Here is a 20,035-nt window from a genome sequence, read left to right as displayed (position 1 = left end):
GGCCCCAGTAAATACCTATATCCTGATTGCCAAAACGTAAGTGAACACAGTCACATGACTCTCTCAAGTAGGCCTCTGTAGCAGGGACTTGCGGTGTTTGTATAAGACCTTGCTTCCTTCCCTCATGGCCCCGCCCACCACTTTGGCGGCTGAAGTGATTGACAGCGGCGTGGCAGCCAGAGCGGCCGCCTTCTCCACCACGTTCAGCTTCTTCACGGCCTTCCCTTTGCCTTCGTCCTTAGCCATGATCCCTGCCCCCTCTGCTGCCCCCTTCCCCAGCGCGGTTACCAGCTCAGACCAGAAGAGCTTCTCTCTGCTCTTCTTAGCAGCCTCCTCCTCCCGCCTCCTCTCCTCCTCCTCCCTCCTCCTCCTCCTCTCAAACTCTGGGCCCCGCTCCTTGCTCTCCTCCACCTCCTTCTGAAAGGAAGTGACCTTGTCTCCTCTTTCTCCTAGAAGAATCCTCTTCTGTGCCTCTCTGATGGCTCTCTCAGCTTCCTCAAACATCTCATGGTTGTAGCAAGTGTCCCCATTCTCCGCCACCATCTTGTCTATCTTCTCCAGGAGTTGGGCGACCTGTTGTGACGACTGCTCCTTTGTCTTGTCCCGTCTGCGACGGCCCTCGCTGTTATCCAAGACATGGCACCCTCCCTGGCAGCTGCTGACGAACTCCGACAACTCCTCGCTCTCATCCAGGAAGTCCTCGATGCGTCTTCCCCACAGTTGGTCCCCCCAGGTGAAAAGGACCACGGTGAACCTAGTGGCTCCAGGCCCGAATGTAGCCTTGATCCACTGTAGGGAGTCTTGCTCCTCTTGGGTGAATGTGCTGGGCCGGAGGGTCAGCAAGAAGGCATGGGGTCCTGCAGAGCACAGGGCGACGCATCGTCCCGCCTCTGTCGACACCTCCTGAGGGGAGAGACGTGTGTTGAAGAACCCCGGGGTGTCGATCACAGAGAGGCTTCGCCCGTCTACTGTCCCGGTCTGTGTCTCACACTGCATGGTAACAGAGCCGGGGGAGACGTCCACCCGGAAGGCGCTCCGGCCCAGGATGGTGTTGCCCGAGGAGCTCCTGCCTGTGCCTGTCTTCCCCACCAGGACAATCCTCAGGGGGTCACAGGTGCTGGGCTCCACTGTAAGAGGTGATGCTTCACAGACTGAGGGACACCATACAGTTATAGCCTACATGTACAAGTACAACAGTTATACACCATACAGTTATACATAATCAGTGTTGGGCAAGTTACTTTCAAAATGTAATATACTACATATTACTAGTTACTTTCATTGGAAAGTAATAAGTTACTTTACAATATTACTGTCTGTAAGGTAACTTTGTTACTTATTACACTACTTTTGCATTACTTTTACCAAAACAACAGCAGCAGCAGAATGACATCGCCGCCCCGGAACCATCCCGAAAAATAATTTCAACCGCCTTGAAGTCAGTGTAAACAATCCAAATTCTAAATGTTATTCTCATCTATAGTGGTTATTTGCATAAAAACACACTTTGATTAGGAAATAATTGTATATTTTTTAAATATGTGCTTTGATTTAAAAAAGAATGTAACTCAATTTGTAACTTCAGTTACTTGACAAAGTAACTGGTATAATATTAATGAAATCCTATAAGTAATAAGTTATATTATTGAGTTACTGCTAAAAGTAATATATTACATGTTACTTTTGTAATAAGTTACCCCCAACACTGTACATAATAGGCTTTATTATAGTAGCAGGCCTAGTAGTACAACTAGTACCTGCAGTAGCAATAGCAGTATCACAGTAGCATAATTGTAGGTGATATTACTAATCCAATTTTAATTTGCCAATGAGGAACATCATTTTAGGGTCCACTCATATGAATGGCTTTAGGGCAAATCAAGGTCTAGACTGTTTAATTAAGCTATTTCGGGAGGGATTTGACTGCATAGCTGTGTGTGGACTGCAAAGAAATGCCAATGAACTCCTGCCTCTACCAGCAAGACTAGTTCGCTATATGAAATTAAATTACATCGATTGGGTTCACTCTACAGTAGATGGAGACAAGGACAGTGCTGTATGGGCCCGTCAGCGTAGGCAATTTTCAGTGTCCCGTTTCCAACATACCTTCGGCTGACGATGCACATTCCGATGACGCCATCCTCCAAAAACAGGGAAATACGTTTGATAGAAGTAGGCTATAGAAACCAATGGTAGAAATGCTGCTGCTTCTTGTGTAAACAGTCAGAAAATCACTAGCGGTGCCTGTCTGAAAGGTTATCCCAGTAATTTACAGTGGGAACTGTGTGTGAAACAAACTCAAAGCCCCAGAATGCATTTCTGCAGCAGCAGCAGCAGCAGCAGCTCGTGAGCAGATCCAACCTGCGAGGTCGGTGTGGCGGTGTACAGCCTCGCGCTCCTCATCACATCATCATCACGTCGTCCGTGTGGGCGACCCGTTAACTAGTAATGGCTGCAGCTCTGTCCCGTGCTCTTAAACTGCCCGGTAAGATGCGCTACATACTGGTAGCTATTTTTCGACTAACGTTTCGTTAGATACATAGATACATCAAGGTGAAGTACGCCCTGTCTGTGTGTTACAGATAATAGCTAACGGAATGACTGACTGGCTGAAATATCATTAGCCGTGACTGGGTTGTTGTTGTATTCGTGTTAGCTCAGCGTTTACTTAGAACGTTACTTTATATTTAGACAAATAGCGATGCGTTTGTCTCATACTAGTATAATGTGTATGAATGTATTCCAAAGCACGTTCAGAATGAGGATATATGTGGCTTTACTTTGTCGTGTTTTTGAATGACATGTTTACATCGTTGAGGCAAAGCAGCTCATCTTGTTGTGTTGTCCATTAACGTTAGCTCGCTGCTAGACTAGGCTAACTGCAGCCTGGACTGAACCAGAACCTCCTGGAACGGAACCCACCTCACCAACACAGGGTAACGTGCTGGAGTCTGACCAAGCCCAGCGAGCAAAGCCACCTTATAATAACCCGTAATAGCCCCACATTAACACATTTTGATTCTGCACTGTGTAGAGGAAACAATCAGTGCATCTGTAATGCGCATTTAATTAGTCTAAATTAGCCATATACTCAAAGTAATTTGCTAAAACAATAACAATGATGAGGTTTAATTGTCAGATTTTGTAAGAGTGAAAAAGATTCACAAAATTCCTCATGAGCAGCTCAGTCATGTTAACATAATTTATAAGATGAGAGACAACTATTTAAAAAACATAAACACACGTCAATTGACCACATGTTTGTTTCAAAAAGGCATCAGTGGACCCAGCTTGATCTATGTAAAAAAAAATCAAAGTCTTTGATGCATGTCTTGAATGCTTTAAAAAAATAACTTAAAAAAGGAATGTGAACACAACAGGAACCATAGGCCCAAATAAATAGGCCTACAATATAATAATATAATATACAATAATATAATATAATGTTCAGAGTCTGACTTATAGTTGCTGCACAAGACAACTGTAATCACTGTAAATTCCTCATCAGCTGTCTGTGTGTCTCTCCAGGGAAGAAGGGCTCGGAGCTGGGGGAGTATGACCCTCTCACCCAGGCCGACAGTGAGGACGAGAGCGAGGAGGATGACCTGGTGCTCAACTATCCCCGAAACGGCCTGGGCAGGGGCAACTGCCTTGGCACCGGCTCCTCAGACCTGCGGGGCGGCAGATCCGGAAGACTCGTGGGGGGCGAAGACGACGCGGAGGAGGATGAGGAGGAAGAGGAGGATGAGTGGAGAGAGCGACTGCCCAGCAAATCCAGGCAGGACAGAGAGGATATGAAAGGCATGCAGTACTGGAGCCAGAGGGAAACAGGAAGGGACAGGGCGTTGCAGGACGGAGGGGGTCCCGGGGCGTCGGGGGGCACCGGGCTTGGGGGTAACGGTACCAGCGCCGATCAGAAGAGGATGAGAGTGAAGAGTGCCATCCGAACTGCGTTTTTCATCGTGCCTCTGATCTCTGCCACCATGTTTGTACTGCTGTGTGCATTTCTGATACCCTGCCAGAAGGGGGAGCTGGACAAACGGCCACAATGGGAGAGAGCGCTGGGAGATGCAGGAGGTAAGAGAATACATCAAATCAAAATGACTGTCACGTTAAAGTGAAATACTCACTTTACCAACTATGCTTATGATGGTTCCTGACATCACTCAGCTAAGTTTTCGGTTAAAAAATCAACGAGCGATGAGGGTGAGGATTAACAAACATGCAGAGCTGTATTCAGGGCAAAGCACATTCATAGTATACTTTCATTGAAGGGCCTCTGGTTCTGAATAACTTGTCATTTAATGGAAGGCAAATTCAAAGGGAAATAAGGGGAAAGAATGATGGCAGATAGTTGATACTGTAAACTGGCCAAGGATATGCATAAGCTCACACAACACTCCTTTGCTGATGCGTACAACTGATACAGTGATCATGCTGACTTCAACAGACTTACTTAAGAGTCTCTGTGGCTAGACAACTCTGACTCACCCTTTAATTAGCCAACTGTAATTACACAGGGTTGTTAGTATCACAGTATCATCACATGTTCTGCTGCAGTGTGCATTGCTAAACTATTGCAGAGTAGCAGCAAAACAAGTACATTGTGTCTGTAAGGACCATGACAGAGAGGCAGTAGTTTGAGAAAACAAAGATGTACCACATAAAACACTTTCATACTTCTTTTTATGGTTGACAAAAAAAATTCTGAGCTACCAGTTGCCATCTCCATTGTTTCTAATGTTTGGGTGTCCAGGGCAGGAGACCAACTACTACTCACCAGACACATCATCCAATATAATATCCAATATAATATCATCCAATAATTCTACAGTCAAATCGATTTTCAGAATAGAAAACAATCTTCAACGATAGTTGTCAGACTGACAAGCCTCAGCCAAATGTTTCCTGGCATTCTGCTGGTGTGTGCTTTTCATTTTCGATCGTTGCTTTGCTTTGACTTCTCCGTCTAGGTGTCACCCCCCCGGCGTTGGCGTTGTGGGATGTTGATGGTGATTCAGTGGAAGATGTGTTGCTGGGTGTCACAGAGTGGACCAACGACACCCATCCCACACAAGGGAACAAACGTATGTATGGAATCCATTTTTGGAGAGCTTAGAGCAATCCGTGAACCCTAATATCAGTCCATCTTAGTTTTGACAGACAGTGCAGTGAAGATCTAGCTAGTGAAGATAGGGAATAGATAGGGGACAGAAAGAGAGGCGCGAGTACAGTACATGGACAGTTCCCCAGTAACCACACACTATTATACTCAACTGTTTAGTGCCTGTGTCCTCCTCCCCCATGTGTCTCACTAGTGTGTCTGTCCCATAAGTGGCTGTTGCATACTGAGCTCTGTGGGCTTATGTAACATTACTCCACATATCTAATCCTGCTCGACCCACGACTCTGCTGAGCCAACTGATTTGAAACATGCAATCAAATGCAAATTTTAGGAATGCACGATATTGGAGTTTTTGCCGATATCAGATATTTTCCAACTCTTTTGGCCTATTGCCGATGCCGATACCAATATACTGTATGTGCAATTTCCCCTACACCTAATTTCAGAGAACATCAAGTCTCTCCTGTAATGTAATTAAAACATTATTATTATGCCTGCTCTTATCATGATGGCCCACTGGCAGATACAGACATAAATACAAAGCTTTTCAAAATGTACACATTCACTGAGCAAAATAAGAAAACTACCGTAAATTCCGGACTATAAGGCGCACCGGTATATAAGCCGCGGGACCAAAATTGACTATTTTTTTCTTATATAAGCCGCACCGGTCTATAAGCCGCGGGTGTTTTGATGTTTAATTACCATATGAAAGGGTTCGTGCACAGAGAGGAATGTCGGGAAAGAGATGGCTGTTTGGGGAAGCTCCCATTTATTAACATTTCAACAAAACAAAACAAAAGTCAGGTCACTAATCCCCAGACAAAATCACACAACAATAGGCTATATGTGCAGCAAACGGCTGTAACCAGAGAAGTCAAGTCACTAATCCTCGTCTTCCTCTTCTTCCTGCGTACTGAAACCACCAAAGTCCTCATCTTCAGTGTCGGAAACGAACAGGTTCAGGGTGGCTTCGTCAACCACTCTCCTCTCTCCTTCATTGTCACTCAAAACCAACGAACTCCTCTTCGTCACTGTCGGCATCGAACAGCCTCTGAAGCCTCTGACGGCCCTCAGCGCCAGCTGTGGCGGCGTCATCCTCTTCATCCCGCAGCAGTCCAGCGTTTTGGAACCCGTTGGTGATTGTGGATGTTTTCACACTCCTATAATATTCCGTGATCTTCCTTTGTGTGAATTCGCCGAAGTTTGTGATTTTCTCCTGGTAGTCGGGAGGGAGTTGTTCAGTAGTTCTCGCCCGGACGGACAGTCCCTTTCGTCTCATGAATCGGAAGCACCAAGATGGGCCACCTATGAAATGTTCAATTTTCATTTCGGTGGCGACTGTTTTGGCCTTCAGTCGGATCTGCACCGTGGAAACGCCTCGGCCGTCTGCTCTCTGGGTCAACACCCAATCTTCAAGGGAATCTTCAAGTTCGGGCCATCTGCTTTTATGACCTCTGAAGGACTTTTTGGTCTTCTTGCACTGAGACAGTTCCTCCTGCTGCACCGTCCAACGCCTCACCATTGACTCATCGATGCCCAGGTTACGCGCGGCTGCTCTGTTTCCCTCTTTTAATGCGAGATTGACTGCTTTCAACTTGAAAGCTGCGTCGTGTGAATTTCTGCGTACCTTCCCCATGGTAAGTGAGAGTGTTGCTTCTACTGCTCGTCTTGTTGTGAATATTCCTTGATCTTCCTTTGTGTGAATTCGCCGAAGTTTGTGATTTTCTCCTGGTAGTCGGGGGAGGGAGTTGTTGGCCGAGTGGCCGTTTGCTTACCGTAATTACCATATGTAAGTGGTCACGCACAGAGGGGATTGTCGGGAAAGAGATGGCTGTTTGAGGAAGCTCCCATTTACCGTATTACCGTAACATTTCAACAAAACAACATAACACAACACCACCGTTGTTTATTTTTACAGTGCACACAGTGTCCGCGGTGTGGTGAAAAGAGGGCAAGAGAGGAAATTAAAACAGAAGTGGATTTATAGTTAGAAAGAGTGCTAAAAAAGAGAGATTTTATTTGTATTTTTTTTTTTTTTTCTGAAAAAATCCATAGATAAGCCGCACCGTTATATAAGCCGCAGGGGCCAAAAAACGGGAAAAAAGCCGCGGCTTATAGTCCGGAATTTACGGTACTTCAACTTAGGTTATGTGAAACATGCCATGTTTTTATTTATGTAACATTTTCTTAAAAGGGGGTTGGTACTGCTACTTAAAACCGGCTTGGATGATGCTCTTCCTGAGAGTAGTGTAGCGGTAGATTCCCTGCCTACCAACCAACCCAGGTTTGCGTCCTCGTGTTACCTCCAGCTTGGCCGGGCGTCCATACAGGCACGATTGGCTGGTGTCTGCGGGAGGGAAGCCGGATTGAGGGTATTTGTCCTGGTCGCTGCACTAGCGCCTCCTCTGGTCGGTCGGGGCGCCTGGTCAGGGTGGAAGGGAACTGGTGGGAATAGCGTGATGATCCTCCCACGTGCTACGTCCTACCGGTGAAGCTCCTGCCGTCGGGTGAAAAGAAGCGGCTGGCTACTGCGCATGTGTCGGAGGAAGCATGGTGCTAGTCTACGGCTCTCCCCAGATCGGCAGAGGGTGGAGTAGCGAACAGGGCAGCAGGGGGGGAAATTGGCCAAGTACAATTGGGGAGAAAATGGGGGGAAATCGACTGAAATGTTTATTTCGGGTCGATGCTGATATTTCATTTGAAAGCCTTTGTTGGCCGATAGCGAATGTGCCGATATCATCGTGCATCCATAGAGTTCACTTTTATATCGCGTCCTGTTTCAGCCTCCTTAACCTTTCCAATCTGTTTCTCCCTCTACCTCTTCCCTTCCGTATGCCAGTTTACAGTGCAGTGGCCCTGTCTGCGGTCAGCGGCCAGGTGCTGTGGAGGAAGGTCATGCGGGAGTCTGTGACGTACATCCAGTGCGGTCTGCAGTGCAACACCCCCCCCTCACCTGTGTGTCTCCTCATCGGCAAATCGGTTCTCATGGCCGTCAACGGGACCACAGGTTAGAAGAATAATGAGGAAGTCGTCCATTCTTTTCTTTATTCACATTTAGACTGCTGGGACTCTCTTTATTCTGGCAAAACGTCTCCAGCTGCTACAAACAGGCAAAATCACATCCCCCCATTTAAGGCATCTATCGCTTCACTGGTTACCTATAATGTTTAGAATTGATTTTCAGATTTTCTTTGGTCACTCTTAAAGCACGGTTAGGTCGGCTATGAGCCAGCACACAGAGCAGATCCTCAGGCAGGGCTTCTGGCTGTTACAAAGTCTCGGCTTTAGATGAGGAGTGACTGGGCGTTTGCCATTAGGGCCCCGAGGCTTTGGAACAACTCATTATCATATTTTAAATCACTTCATGAAACCTATTTTTATAGGCTTTTATTTATGCATTTACTCACATTTTCTTACAGAAAGTGCTATACAAATCATCTTTATTCTTATATTAATATTAGTATAAACACAAAGGAGACCTATAACAGCCAAGAGTTACCAGAACAATCATTTACCTTAAATAATAATACAAACACAAGTTGTTGAATTTTCTCCTTTGCTCTCAATCCAGGGGTGATGATGGTGATGACACATTGTGATGTATTCTGCATGCTAGACCAATGTGGAATTTAGCCTACAGTTGAAGTATTATATTTTGACACCCCTACTACGTGCACAAACATACATTTAAATACGGTACTTCCAGTTTAAATATGAATGTAGCTTTGTTGCATGAAGTCCTGGCTAGCTTCCTTCCAGGCTGGTGTTGCATGTTGCGTTATCGCTGGTGTCAATAAGGTGGATTAGGTTTCACATTGTGGCGGTGTCGACTTTGCCTAACCCCTCCCCCTCCTTTTCAGCTGAGTAAAATAATATCCTGAATAGTCTGTTCAAACATAAGCTTCTTGTGGCCACAGTTTCAACATTCATCTTCAGTGGTGGTGGATGAGTTGAGTTCCCTCCGCCTCCCTCCCCTGATATGTGAAGTGCTTTGAGTGTCTATAAATCTGTCTATAAAAGTGTCTATATAAATCCAATCAATTATTATTATTATTATTATTATTATTATTATTATTATTATTATTATTATTATTATTATTATTATTATTATTATAAAGATGTTGTAAACAGATGTATTTCAGTGAGGCTACACCTCTCACAGCCTCCGATTTTCCATCCAGACAAGAAAGACAAGTCAGTGAGGTCAATTCCTTTGGCCTGTAGAAACAAGTCAGTCACCCCACCCCATCCCAAGCACACAAAGTTGTAAGTGTTCAAAAACGGGTCAAAAAGATGTTCTTTCGCTCCTCAGGGACGAGGCTGTGGTCGGTTCTGCTTAAGCACATTGAATCCCAGGCGGTGTCACTTCCAGACCTCCAGGGAGACAAAGTCCCAGATCTGCTGATTGCCACTCTGCCAGCGGATGAGGTATGGCAGCCACCTGCTTAATCTCCTGCCATAGATATAATTTGTGCTGTGTTGTGAAAGTGGACTTTGTGGAAAAAGGCTGGTTTACCCCGATAAGAACTCAGGGGGTTTACTTAGGACAGGGGGTTCCCCACCTTTTTTGGCTTGTGACCCCACTTTGACGTCACAAAAATCTACGGACCCCAGATATTCAAATTTTGGTACATCGGTAATATCATAAGTGACATCAACAGTGGCATCATCAATGGTATCACATGTAACAGTATGCTGACTTTTTTCCCCTCAGAAAATTCTGACATTAAACTCAGAATTCTGACTTTAATCTCAGAAGTGTTCTGACTCTTTTCTCAGAATTCTGAGTGTAACTACGAGTTGATTGTTTACAGATGATATTTCCAGGCCTTCACATTCATCGACTGAATAGCCTTTTCTCTCTCATTCATTTCCAGGCTATGGACCTCTCCCTGATCCTGATCTCCGGGCTGACTGGGGCAAAGCTCGGAAACCCCGTGCCTTTCAACCTCACTGGACAGGGCAAGCTGATAGGTCCCCTGCTGCACGAGACACAGCACAGGGCATATTACATCCTGTTTGGACTAGGTAAAGGAATCAACTTGAAGGCCGGCGAGTCAGTGATCAGAGTCACAGTTCATTTATTCACCAAGTACAGGAATTTGTCCTATTGCCGTTTGTGCACAGATACATTGACACCTTACGTAGGTGCACATCACATACTGACATACAGTACAGCACATACTGACAGTACAGTACAGCACAAACTACAGTACAGGGACCACCAGGGTTCCTGCACATTTTCCATTTCAAAATTCCATACTTTTCCAGACTTCTCTGTCAGACCATATTTGACATCTGAATACACTTTGTGTTGAAAGGTGGTGGGGACATGTCTCCATCTTAAATTACACCTATAGCTAGCCTGGGTAAACCCAGCCTCCACGTGACCTCTATCTATGTGCTATCAGTCTAGCACATAGATAGACGTCACGTGGAGGCTGGGTTTACCCAGGCTAACCTATAGCCACACCCCATCTTGGAGGTTTGGGGTTTGAGCCTCAGTGAAAGCTTGGACTTTGAAGAACTTCTCAAGTGAAGACCGAAAAGCTCTGAAAGAAATAACTTGTGCTTCTGAGAAACCCCCCCAACTTCCACAGAAATATGAGCAGGGGATTATGAGAGAGGAGACCACAGACAGCTGATCTTTTACAGACATTGAAATGATTTGGTGAAAAATGGAAATATAGACCATATCTAATCTCATATCACCATATTACTATATCACTATAACTAAACATAGTCACAAAACATACAATATACAGAAGATTATACATGTCACTAAAACATACACTGAACATTTGTGGATGCAACTATAGATGAGTCAAACATAGTTAATGGTTTAAGATCTATATAAAACACTTCTACTTTACATAATAATTTCTATCTGATATGGTTTTTCCCACATTTTCTTTTAATTATCTTGTTAAAATTCTTAAAATATACTCCTCCCTCAAAACATTTTAGTCTAAGAATATGCAAATATATTTAATCTCAAACGTTTTCCTGCTGGACACAAGATGTTTCCTACTTCACAGTAAAGTCCATTCTCAGTGTGTGCACACTAGACAGTTCAAGTTTCAAAATGTGTAAGTTGAATATTGGACGGGGATTGGCTTCCAACGTATTTGTGGTGTCACAAATCATGCCCGCCCCTAAATATAAAAGAGTACAGAGAAACCTTAATTTTCCAGCAGATGAATGTGAGAACAGCCTCCTTATGTCAAACTCTGCACAAATATCATTCTGCACAGTGAAGCTCAAACATCCAACTGAAGGGAGTCTTCTGTAGATTTTCTGCTTCTGTTGCTTCTGTAGATGTCAACCATGTGACTATGGATGAATATTATCCTCAGAAATTGTTCGCTTATTCTGTTCTCTCCATGCAGCTATTCTTTTTTAATTTTATGTATTTGTTTTTTGTCTTACAATGCTTTGTATCTGCGATTGTTCCCTCAGGCAATGTAGAGGCTGTCTCTCTGCATGATATCTACTTCCGTGCCACTGGGGAAAGGCCCATAAGCCAAGCACTTAGACAGAAGGACCCTGGCTGGGAAGGACGCAAGGAAACCATCAACTCCACCCTCATACACATCTACAGGTATGCTTCACTGACTGGCAGCTTGCTTTGGTTACACCTTACAAAGCTTCTTTGTCTGTTAAACTTCAACTGTTGGCATAAAGTTGACACAGGTACAAAGTAAACCCTGTTAGAAATGGTGATACTTGAAATATGTGTGTTATTTGTTTATTTTAGCTATGTACTCCTGCTTAAGTGAAAGAAACATTTTAGACTTGTTAATAAACACAATTGAGTCTTCAACAGTACAGATGTTTTTGTTTCTTTAATATGTAAGCTTAGAAAAAGTAATCACTTAAAATGTTAACTTATTAACAGCAGTGGTCCATGGTCAGTGATCCGACAGTTGACTCTTAGTCATATTTTAGGAGTGATTTGAAATATCCTGCTTACAGGAATTACATGGAACATTATATAACACATACTGTATGAAGATATTCTTATATTTCTTAATCAATGTTTATCAAATAGCTTTGATTTTATTTTGCAATTGGTCCAACATCTATATGTGTCCATGTCCAGTTTATGTTTATGTTCATAACTTTGTCATGGACACACATACCTGCTGCCAAAACAAAGCACTAAATCTTCATGACCATTCAATATACATACAAACTAGCAGTTCATGCTTTATATTCATTAAACTTGCAGGGGAAAATCATCATCCACTGCCTGGATTGTATAGGGGGTGGTAGTTTTTTTGTTTTTATTTTGGCATACACATAATAAAAGTGCTGGCAATGACATCTGCTTGTGGCGATACTCTATTTTTGCACTAGTCGGTTATATATCATGAGATTGAAGGCTCTGAAATAAATCAAAATCCCGATCTCTATTATATTCTCCTTAGTGGAACTGAACACGCGGAATACCTGCTCCCTCTTGTGGCTGGTTTTGGCAACAACCAGAACAGTTTGGACACCATTACCAACCTGAACTCCACCAAGAGTGACTGGGTGCTGGTGTATGGCTCCAACACCGTCAGTCAGCTGTCCGTTTTAAGAGAAAGGGACACACACAAAGAATGGACCTTCAAATCAGCTGTCATTCACAGGTGCAGTGGTCCCTCAGCCATTATCAACATATAATAGTGCAATAGCACTACGTTGATTTTAAGTGAGAAAATGTTATGTTTGTAAGACATGAGATAATCTAGTGAAACTGACCTTAACAATCCCTTTTCTGTCACAGTCAACCAGCCCCAGGACACTTTAATGACGATGGAGTCCCAGATCTTTTCATTCAGCATTCAGCAAATGGCATCATGAAGGTAAGATATATGTTCCATTCATGGACTTCTCAAGGCTTAAAATAGTGCAAACCCTACATGAAGTAAATATTTCTAGTTGCTACACAACAATTTTGATGACATTTTGTTTCTCTCTCAGGTGCAGATTGTCGATGGGGCGACTGGGCATCACCTCTGGAGAGCAGAGTTTGTGTGTCCTCGTCTTGTATTGGACGCCTCCTCGATCGCCACCTCTACTGGCCTATCAGCTTTCCTCTTCTGGGCCAGTGAACCGGTCAGAACGCAGAAGAACGTCCCCAAGACAACTGTGAGTCTGCTGTAGTGTGCATGAAGAATTCTGAGGGAAAGTATAGATTTTTTTGTTATCATGAGTCAAATGTAAGTGAATACCATATAAGAAAACTATGGAGACTAGGAAAAATGATGTGATATTGTCTTTCCCCTTTTGAGTATGACCTCAAACCTACAGCCACTAAACTGTCGTCACTGACTCCAGGTGGCACCGGGTGTTGCTGCAGCAGAGCCGCTCATCAGAAAACTGTTCCTGCTGCATCCTCAATACCCCACAATCCTTCTGCAGCTCACCAGCACCACAGACACGGCTGTCACTTCTGCAGGTAGAATACAATTGTCTGTCTGTGAGTCACACACACAACACACAACAGAGGTCCTGGAAGGGATTTCAGAGGTCCTGGAGGCGATATTTTTTTTCGGGATGATGGCGAAGGCTGGAGGCACCCTCTCTGCCTGTGATTGGCCTAGCGTCAAACGTTCATCCAATCACATTCGCTTGGCTATCCTGCGTCTCTTTCTACAGTCTGTGGTCAGACAGACAGCAGTTTCGCTTGCTAGCATGCATGAAAGACGCCACTGTGTGTTTATCACAGGATTAACTTCAAAATCATTGTGTTCGCTTATAGATCTCTGTTCGGCCAAGCCCCTGCCTACATCACTGACCTCATCCTTCCCTACTCCTCTAGTAGGTCACTGAGGTCCTCTGACCAGGCGCTCCTGGTCGTACCCAGGACCAAATTAAAAACCAAAGGGGACAGAGCTTTCGAGGCGACGGCCCGAGGCTCTGGAACGCCCTCCCCCCTGACCTGAGAGCCGCTCCCTCAGAGCTTATCTTTAAGCGTCTTCTAAAGACCCACCTGTTTAGACAGGCTTTCAACTAGTCATTCTTAGCCACCCTTTGTTCCCTATGTTCCTTGTTTTTGTTTTATGTTTCCCCCCCTTTTTATACTATTCCTGTGCCTGTATTCTTTTGATGCTGTTTTTATTTATGTAAAGCACTCTGTGCACTCGTGCTGTGAAGGGCGCTATAGAAATAAAGTTTTACTTACTTACTTACTTTATGTTTTTGATATAGTCTGGTCTCTGGTTTATAATGCTGCCGCTACTCTTGGCAGTGCACGTATGTAGCCTACAGACAAATAAAAAAGAAAAGATAATTGAGAATTGATCAAGGGTTATATAAAAACAGTGTCAATGCCAATTTACTCATTCTAACACAAGAGTGACATGTATTTGAATTGAAATATGTATCAGTATGTGGTGTTTGCCCAGCCCTTCATTGGGAAATGCAGCTTTATGGAGTGGTCTTCAGAAACTTTGATGAGATTGACAGTAAGTAAACATTGTTTCAGATACATGGTGTAGTTGTGGAAAAGTGTGTGTGAGTTTCGAAGAGGAGTGCACCACTAGGTGGAGACATGCATCCATAGCAGTGTTGATTTCGTAGACGAAAACTATGAGGAAAAATGTTAGTCGACTACCTATTTTCACTGGTGAAAACTAGACTAAAAATGTTAGGGAGGGACGAATTGGGAAGAGATCCAATCAGAAGAGAAGAAGAAGTTAAACATCTGTGTCTGCATTGCACATTCAAACCTTAAAACAATTCCAGAATAACCGATTAATATATCTTTACAATAAGTTTGGAAATTCTAATGAATAGTTACGGTGTTCTTTGACTAAGATGAGATGAAGAACTTGACTAAATAAAATCAGGATGAGACTAAATATGATAAGAGCTTAAGAGAAAGTGGATTATAGCTCACTCAGATAAACATGTGAATGTTGTGTGATATGCAAAGGTTGTTGGTTCAATCCCAGCCTCAGGCAATTTCTTAAAAAGTACACACATTATAAGCTGCAGCAGTGATCCTTCTTTATCATCACCAGTAGTTTGAACACTGATAGAAATAAGCTGATAAAGGAGACTAGTCAGTCCCTGACTCTAGCTCAACTCACTGGTACAAATCTCACCTGTCTCACTCTTTATGCTCTGTGTTATTGTACAGTGTGTAGAAATCAGAAGCTGAACTCCCAACAGCTCATAGCTCAGTCGGCTGAGCGGCTGTGTCACTGTCTCTGTCTGACAGGTAGACTGTTGGTTCGATTCCCGATGGAGGAGACATATTACAGCACTGCCTTGTCTTTAACATCACCAGCATAGTGCCTCCTACAGGCAGATACACAGAGCGACACAGCGCCTCCTACAGATCCACAGAAATGGACACTGTGGACAGACTGCAAAGAGATCCAGACATGTCATATACTGAGTCTAGAGCAGTTTTTCAAACTTTTTGTAGCTTTTTGTAACTTCTTGTAGCTGTAGATGCTACAGAATAACATCTGCTTTATTAAACAATAATAACTGGACTGCAACTTGAGGAATAATGTGATTCCCATAGTAATTGCACAGTAAATAACTATAAAATTCGATCTCCTTCCAGTGAGTTACCAGGAGCATCAGAAGGACGCCTCCTACATCACCGTGTCATCCCGGCCAATGCCAGAATCTGAGCCCGGGGCCCGGATAGTCAAGAGCCTGAGCCTTAGCGCCGCTATCACAAAAGGACAAGTGGTGAGGCTGGGGGAAAGCAGCAAGGCCGGGGCACCCGTCACACCTGGCGTGTTTGAGGTCAACAAGTTCTTCAGGCGTCTCTCCTTCAGACGTCAGGTGAGCATTCACTTTATTAGGCACACCTGCAGTGGATAACACCAGGTACGGGCCGCTTTTGCCTCGAAGGACAGGCTGAAGTCTTTGAGGCGTGGATCCAACAAAGGTGCCGAAACCATTCCATGTGGATCTTGCTTCCATGCTGACACAATATCATCACACAGTTCTTGCAGATTTTTTGGTGGCACATTCATACTCCGAACCTCCCGTTCCAACTCATTCCAAAGGTGCTTTACTAGGTTTAGATGTGGAGACTGCAGGCCACGATGTCTCCATTGCTGCTGACTGGGTGTGTTTTGTTCAGCGCACTATTCCCCGGTCAGCTCCAACCAACAGTGTGCAGAAACCTCAGGAAGGCAGATGTTTCTGAGATGCTGGAGCCGACATGTCTGGCACCAATTATACTGTACCATGTTTAAAGTCACTTAATTTATCTTGCCCATTCTAATTATTGCGATTGCTTTGTATTGAATTGTATTGTATTTGCGTAAACAGGGAGGACATAATAAAGTGCTAACTGACAATCCTGTCTTTTTTCAAAACTCTAAGAAATAAAAACATGTTTCCATTACACAAGCACATCCTAAATCAACATTTGTTTGTTTACATTCCCAGTCTTCTCTGACTATGTTAGGACGTTGTTACTGTAATTTGCACCCCTGAAGTGATGATTGATCTGGATGCTCGGATGTTTGATTGAGTCAATGATAAAACATATTTTATTTTGTTCCTTTGTTTAGTGACGCGCCACCACTACCACCATGTCCTGTCATAAGAGGTGCAGCTGAAGGGACCCGCCTCAAGATGACAGGAAGACAACCTGCGGAAAACACTGCACCAAGAGGACACTGGGAATTTATTTGAAGCTGTTTACACAAGTATGAATTGAATTTACATTACTTGAGTTATTTTCTGTAAAGGATTATTTGTGTTTTGTTTTTCCTGGTTTTATACTGTGTCTATACAATGAAAGTGTTTATTTAAATTATTTAACTTGCATTTTTTTGAAAGGGTTTTACGATATTTAATTGAATGTTTCATAATATTTGTTTGGGGTTGACGGCAGCAGAATAACCTCACAGTTATTTCTTCTGACAATGAAGCACAATATTGAATGCTGATGAAAGAACATGTAATTGTCTTTATGCATCTCTATTAACTCTCACACAATTGTACCAGTACAAGGCCAGTTCATTAACGTGGTGTCGTCCCCATGTCACATGCATTTTGTCATTAAGGACTAAGGACTACATTTAGTATGTTAATTAAGGAGAAGCACCACATAATTTATTTTCTGTTAGAGATAGAAACACAAAATTTGCTGTGGCTGCAAGACGTGGCTACGTGGCTTATCATGCCTAGTTAATTGGCGGACAAATTAGATTTTCTTTCAAATTAAATTGATTAGTACTTTTAAGTGCTGTAAAGGAAATGATCAAATTCCACTGTGGACATTAATGGGTTAAGCCACTAATTATACATGTAGTGCCCTTTCTGCTCATTACCAAGGCATGTAGTAATGTAAATATAGTATGGCTGTACAGTATTTATTGATTTGCTTTAACATTTAGCTAACCTAGATTTTGTGTTTTTGTCTGCGGCTGCACCCGCAAGTGTAAATATTGCAAGGAAAAATATGAAAGTATGAAAATGAATTCTTTATTGATAACATGTTGTGTGTGGTTTGTCTATTTGAACTTTCAATTCAGTGTGGTTTATCAAGGTTTATATATGAATTGACATGTAAGTTAACAGGTAGCCGGCTAAATGGTGAGCAGAGCAGATCCATGAGCAGACCTCACCTGTGCTAGTGTCTTAAAACCATGGCCAGACTGTCTCATCTACATCCGTCGAATGCAGCTAAACAGTCATTCTGATTGGACTAATGAGCGGAAGACCCGCCTTTCTGCTTCCCATTCCGGTTGGTGCATGCTTCTCCCCCACGAATTACAGACGGTATGGCGGAAGCATTTGAAAATTGCGGAAGCCAACTTGTCTGTTCTAAGAGACTACACCTGTGCCGGAGCAGCGCAAGGTGGCGTGGGCGTCAATCACAAGATTACCTCAGTTTTCCGCATTGCTGCAAACATGGCGTCGGCCCTGGGTCGCCTGGCCGGGCTGTTGACGTTTAGAAGCGCTCGCCTTCCCCAGCGGACCCCCTCACACGGGCCAGCCTGCACCGTGACGCCGTGCCGGACAGCTGTGTGCAAGCAGTCCGGTGCCATGCTGCCCAAACCCAAGAAGGTGAGTGAGTGCTCAATTTGTGCGGTCGAAAAGGACGACCGGTTGACGAAGTAAACAAGAGGGAAGAGGAGCTCATTAGAGGCACCACATATGGTAACATATACCCTAGTGTAGTCCACATTAATAGGGCCACGGAGCCCCCCCCCCATTTGATGAGAATATTTTTCATTGATAGACATGATTTTGTCCAGTAACTCTGTATTGTAGGTAGCCTAGAGAAATAACAGTGAAGCTATGATTTAAATCAAAATCCTAACAATTCATCAATTTGCTGGGGACCCCTGGTGGTCCCCAGACCCCATGTTGAGAACCACTGCAATAGACTACAACAAGATGTAAAAGGCATAAAACAGCTGTTGGGGTCTTTCTCACAAATGTACAACACGACCATGGCGAGACTTCTTTCCATGAACTAACTCAGTTGTCTCTATGGTTGGGGGTGTGATGCTGGGGAGCAGACCTCCCTCGGTCTGGTCCGGATCGGGCTGGTAGTGGTGCCCTTCTTGTATGTGGGGACTCGGATCAGCAAGAACTTTGCTGCGCTGCTGGAGGAGCATGACATCTTCATCCCTGAGGACGATGACGATGATGACTGAAGGGTCTGTATGCTTTCTGGTTATCAGGTACCAATGTGGTTCAGTTGTGACATACACACACATGCTCAGTCTAGTATGTCGAATAAGAATGTGGGGGAAAGAGGTCTTGAAGCAGGAAAGGTGATACTCTACTGACTGAAGGGGGCGGGGCACTGGGGGTGGGGGGTCCAATGTTACATCACAGGACCTAGAAGTCCTACAGCAACCATGTATGCTTCCATGAGTGATTTTTATAACTGCTGTCAAACTGGTTCCAGAGTTAGGATTAAGAAATAGTTTGTGGGTTTTTTGGGAGCGCAGGATATGCTACTTAAAATCGGTCAAAATGAAAAATGTTTCATAAGAAAAGAAAAGAAAAACACACAAAATCTTAAATTCCTGAATTTGCCCAAGGGTAAATAGTGATATCTTATATAACAGTCACCATTCACCCTCTACTTTCCTCCACAGATCACCTTGTGAACAGACAAATCAATGATGTTTCACTCATCTACTGTATGCCTTCCTGCAGTTCCCTCTGTGTTCTTCAGCCACCTCTACCTGCCTTGGATTCAGGGTTTTAACTGTTTTTAGCTGACCCACTACAGAAGAGACTGTGATGTCCCAGTCTGGTGATCTTGTAGTACTGTATTTTTAAGCATTGATAAGTCTTAATAAAAGTGAATGTCAATTGCAAATGGCAGAACAAAGTAATTGTAATTTGATTCATGAAGCAAAAATAAGATTTTGTTTGTATGAACCACCACCCAGATAAAACATATTTTCAATAGGACACTGAAGAAATAATAAACCCACAGGTTGTGAGTGGGCCTGGAAAATGCTAAGAGCAGACCATCCTAAAGACCAAATTCCTCCTTCGTCACTAAACACATTTGAAACTGTCGCTTGACAGATGTCTATAGCGACATCTGTTTCATGGCAGGTCACAAAAACACAGACTAGACTAGAGCATAGGTGGAGACAATATACAATCTGGTGTAGCCTCTAACAGGGTCCCCACAGATTTTCATGTACATCAGGAAGGTGAAAATGCTACAGTACTGTTCCTCCTTGGAGTGAAGCATCACTGTAGCTGGGAGGAGTGGGGCGGGACGGGCCGGATCATGGTTAAGGTGGAGGTGACTGACACATTTCAGCGAAGCATAAATTATAAATGTTGTGCAACTCTTATTTCTGTCCAGTGACACACACTTATCAAAAATTTCAAGCGCCCTACAATAAATCAACCTTAAGCTAAAACCCCAAAGTTTTGAATTGTAATAAATGATCACTA

The 20,035-nt window shown here is 43.7% G+C and overlaps 3 protein-coding genes across 4 annotated transcripts; 2 read left to right on the top strand and 1 right to left on the bottom strand.

The window, feature by feature from the left end:
- Nucleotides 1-63: 63 nt before the first annotated feature.
- On the bottom strand, nucleotides 64-2,140 carry LOC310788508 (GTPase IMAP family member 7; the record flags this gene model as incomplete). Its single annotated transcript, XM_083650051.1, has 2 exons — nucleotides 64-1,127; nucleotides 2,107-2,140. 2 exons carry the CDS (start codon nucleotides 2,138-2,140, stop codon nucleotides 64-66), a joined length of 1,098 nt encoding a protein of 365 aa, XP_083506177.1.
- A 303-nt stretch (nucleotides 2,141-2,443) lies between these two features.
- Nucleotides 2,444-17,542, top strand: fam234b (family with sequence similarity 234 member B). The gene is made up of 13 exons (XM_083649672.1): nucleotides 2,444-2,485; nucleotides 3,529-4,077; nucleotides 4,974-5,087; nucleotides 7,968-8,135; nucleotides 9,441-9,556; nucleotides 10,006-10,156; nucleotides 11,588-11,729; nucleotides 12,559-12,762; nucleotides 12,900-12,978; nucleotides 13,097-13,264; nucleotides 13,454-13,574; nucleotides 15,696-15,922; nucleotides 16,663-17,542. Exons 1-13 carry the CDS (start codon nucleotides 2,449-2,451, stop codon nucleotides 16,663-16,665), a joined length of 2,079 nt encoding a protein of 692 aa, XP_083505798.1. The 5' UTR covers nucleotides 2,444-2,448; the 3' UTR covers nucleotides 16,666-17,542.
- A 468-nt stretch (nucleotides 17,543-18,010) lies between these two features.
- smdt1a (single-pass membrane protein with aspartate-rich tail 1a) lies at nucleotides 18,011-19,394 on the top strand (the record flags this gene model as incomplete). 2 transcript variants are annotated; one of them, XM_083649690.1, is made up of 3 exons in its annotated part: nucleotides 18,011-18,166; nucleotides 18,625-18,765; nucleotides 19,213-19,394. In XM_083649690.1, 2 exons carry the CDS (start codon nucleotides 18,011-18,013, stop codon nucleotides 18,760-18,762), a joined length of 294 nt encoding a protein of 97 aa, XP_083505816.1. In that variant the 3' UTR covers nucleotides 18,763-18,765; nucleotides 19,213-19,394. The 2 variants fall into 2 exon arrangements, with proteins under 2 accessions (XP_083505816.1, XP_083505817.1); XM_083649691.1 differs by having other exon boundaries at nucleotides 18,625-18,789.
- Nucleotides 19,395-20,035: the final 641 nt, after the last annotated feature.

This window comes from Poromitra crassiceps (assembly GCF_964638095.1).
Source record: "Poromitra crassiceps genome assembly, chromosome: 13".
Lineage (NCBI taxonomy): Eukaryota > Metazoa > Chordata > Actinopteri > Beryciformes > Melamphaidae > Poromitra > Poromitra crassiceps.
The sequence above is the reverse complement of the archived record's forward strand: the minus strand, read 5'-3'. Positions and strand labels throughout refer to the sequence as shown.

Excerpts from the sequence above, each read along its gene's own strand:
- fam234b (XM_083649672.1), top strand. The coding sequence starts at position 2,449 with ATGGCTGCAGCTCTGTCCCGTGCTCTTAAACTGCCCG. Across the intron at positions 2,486-3,528 it reads CCGTGCTCTTAAACTGCCCG|GGAAGAAGGGCTCGGAGCTG; the intron begins GTAAGATGCGCT and ends GTGTCTCTCCAG. Across the intron at positions 5,088-7,967 it reads TCCCACACAAGGGAACAAAC|TTTACAGTGCAGTGGCCCTG; the intron begins GTATGTATGGAA and ends TCCGTATGCCAG.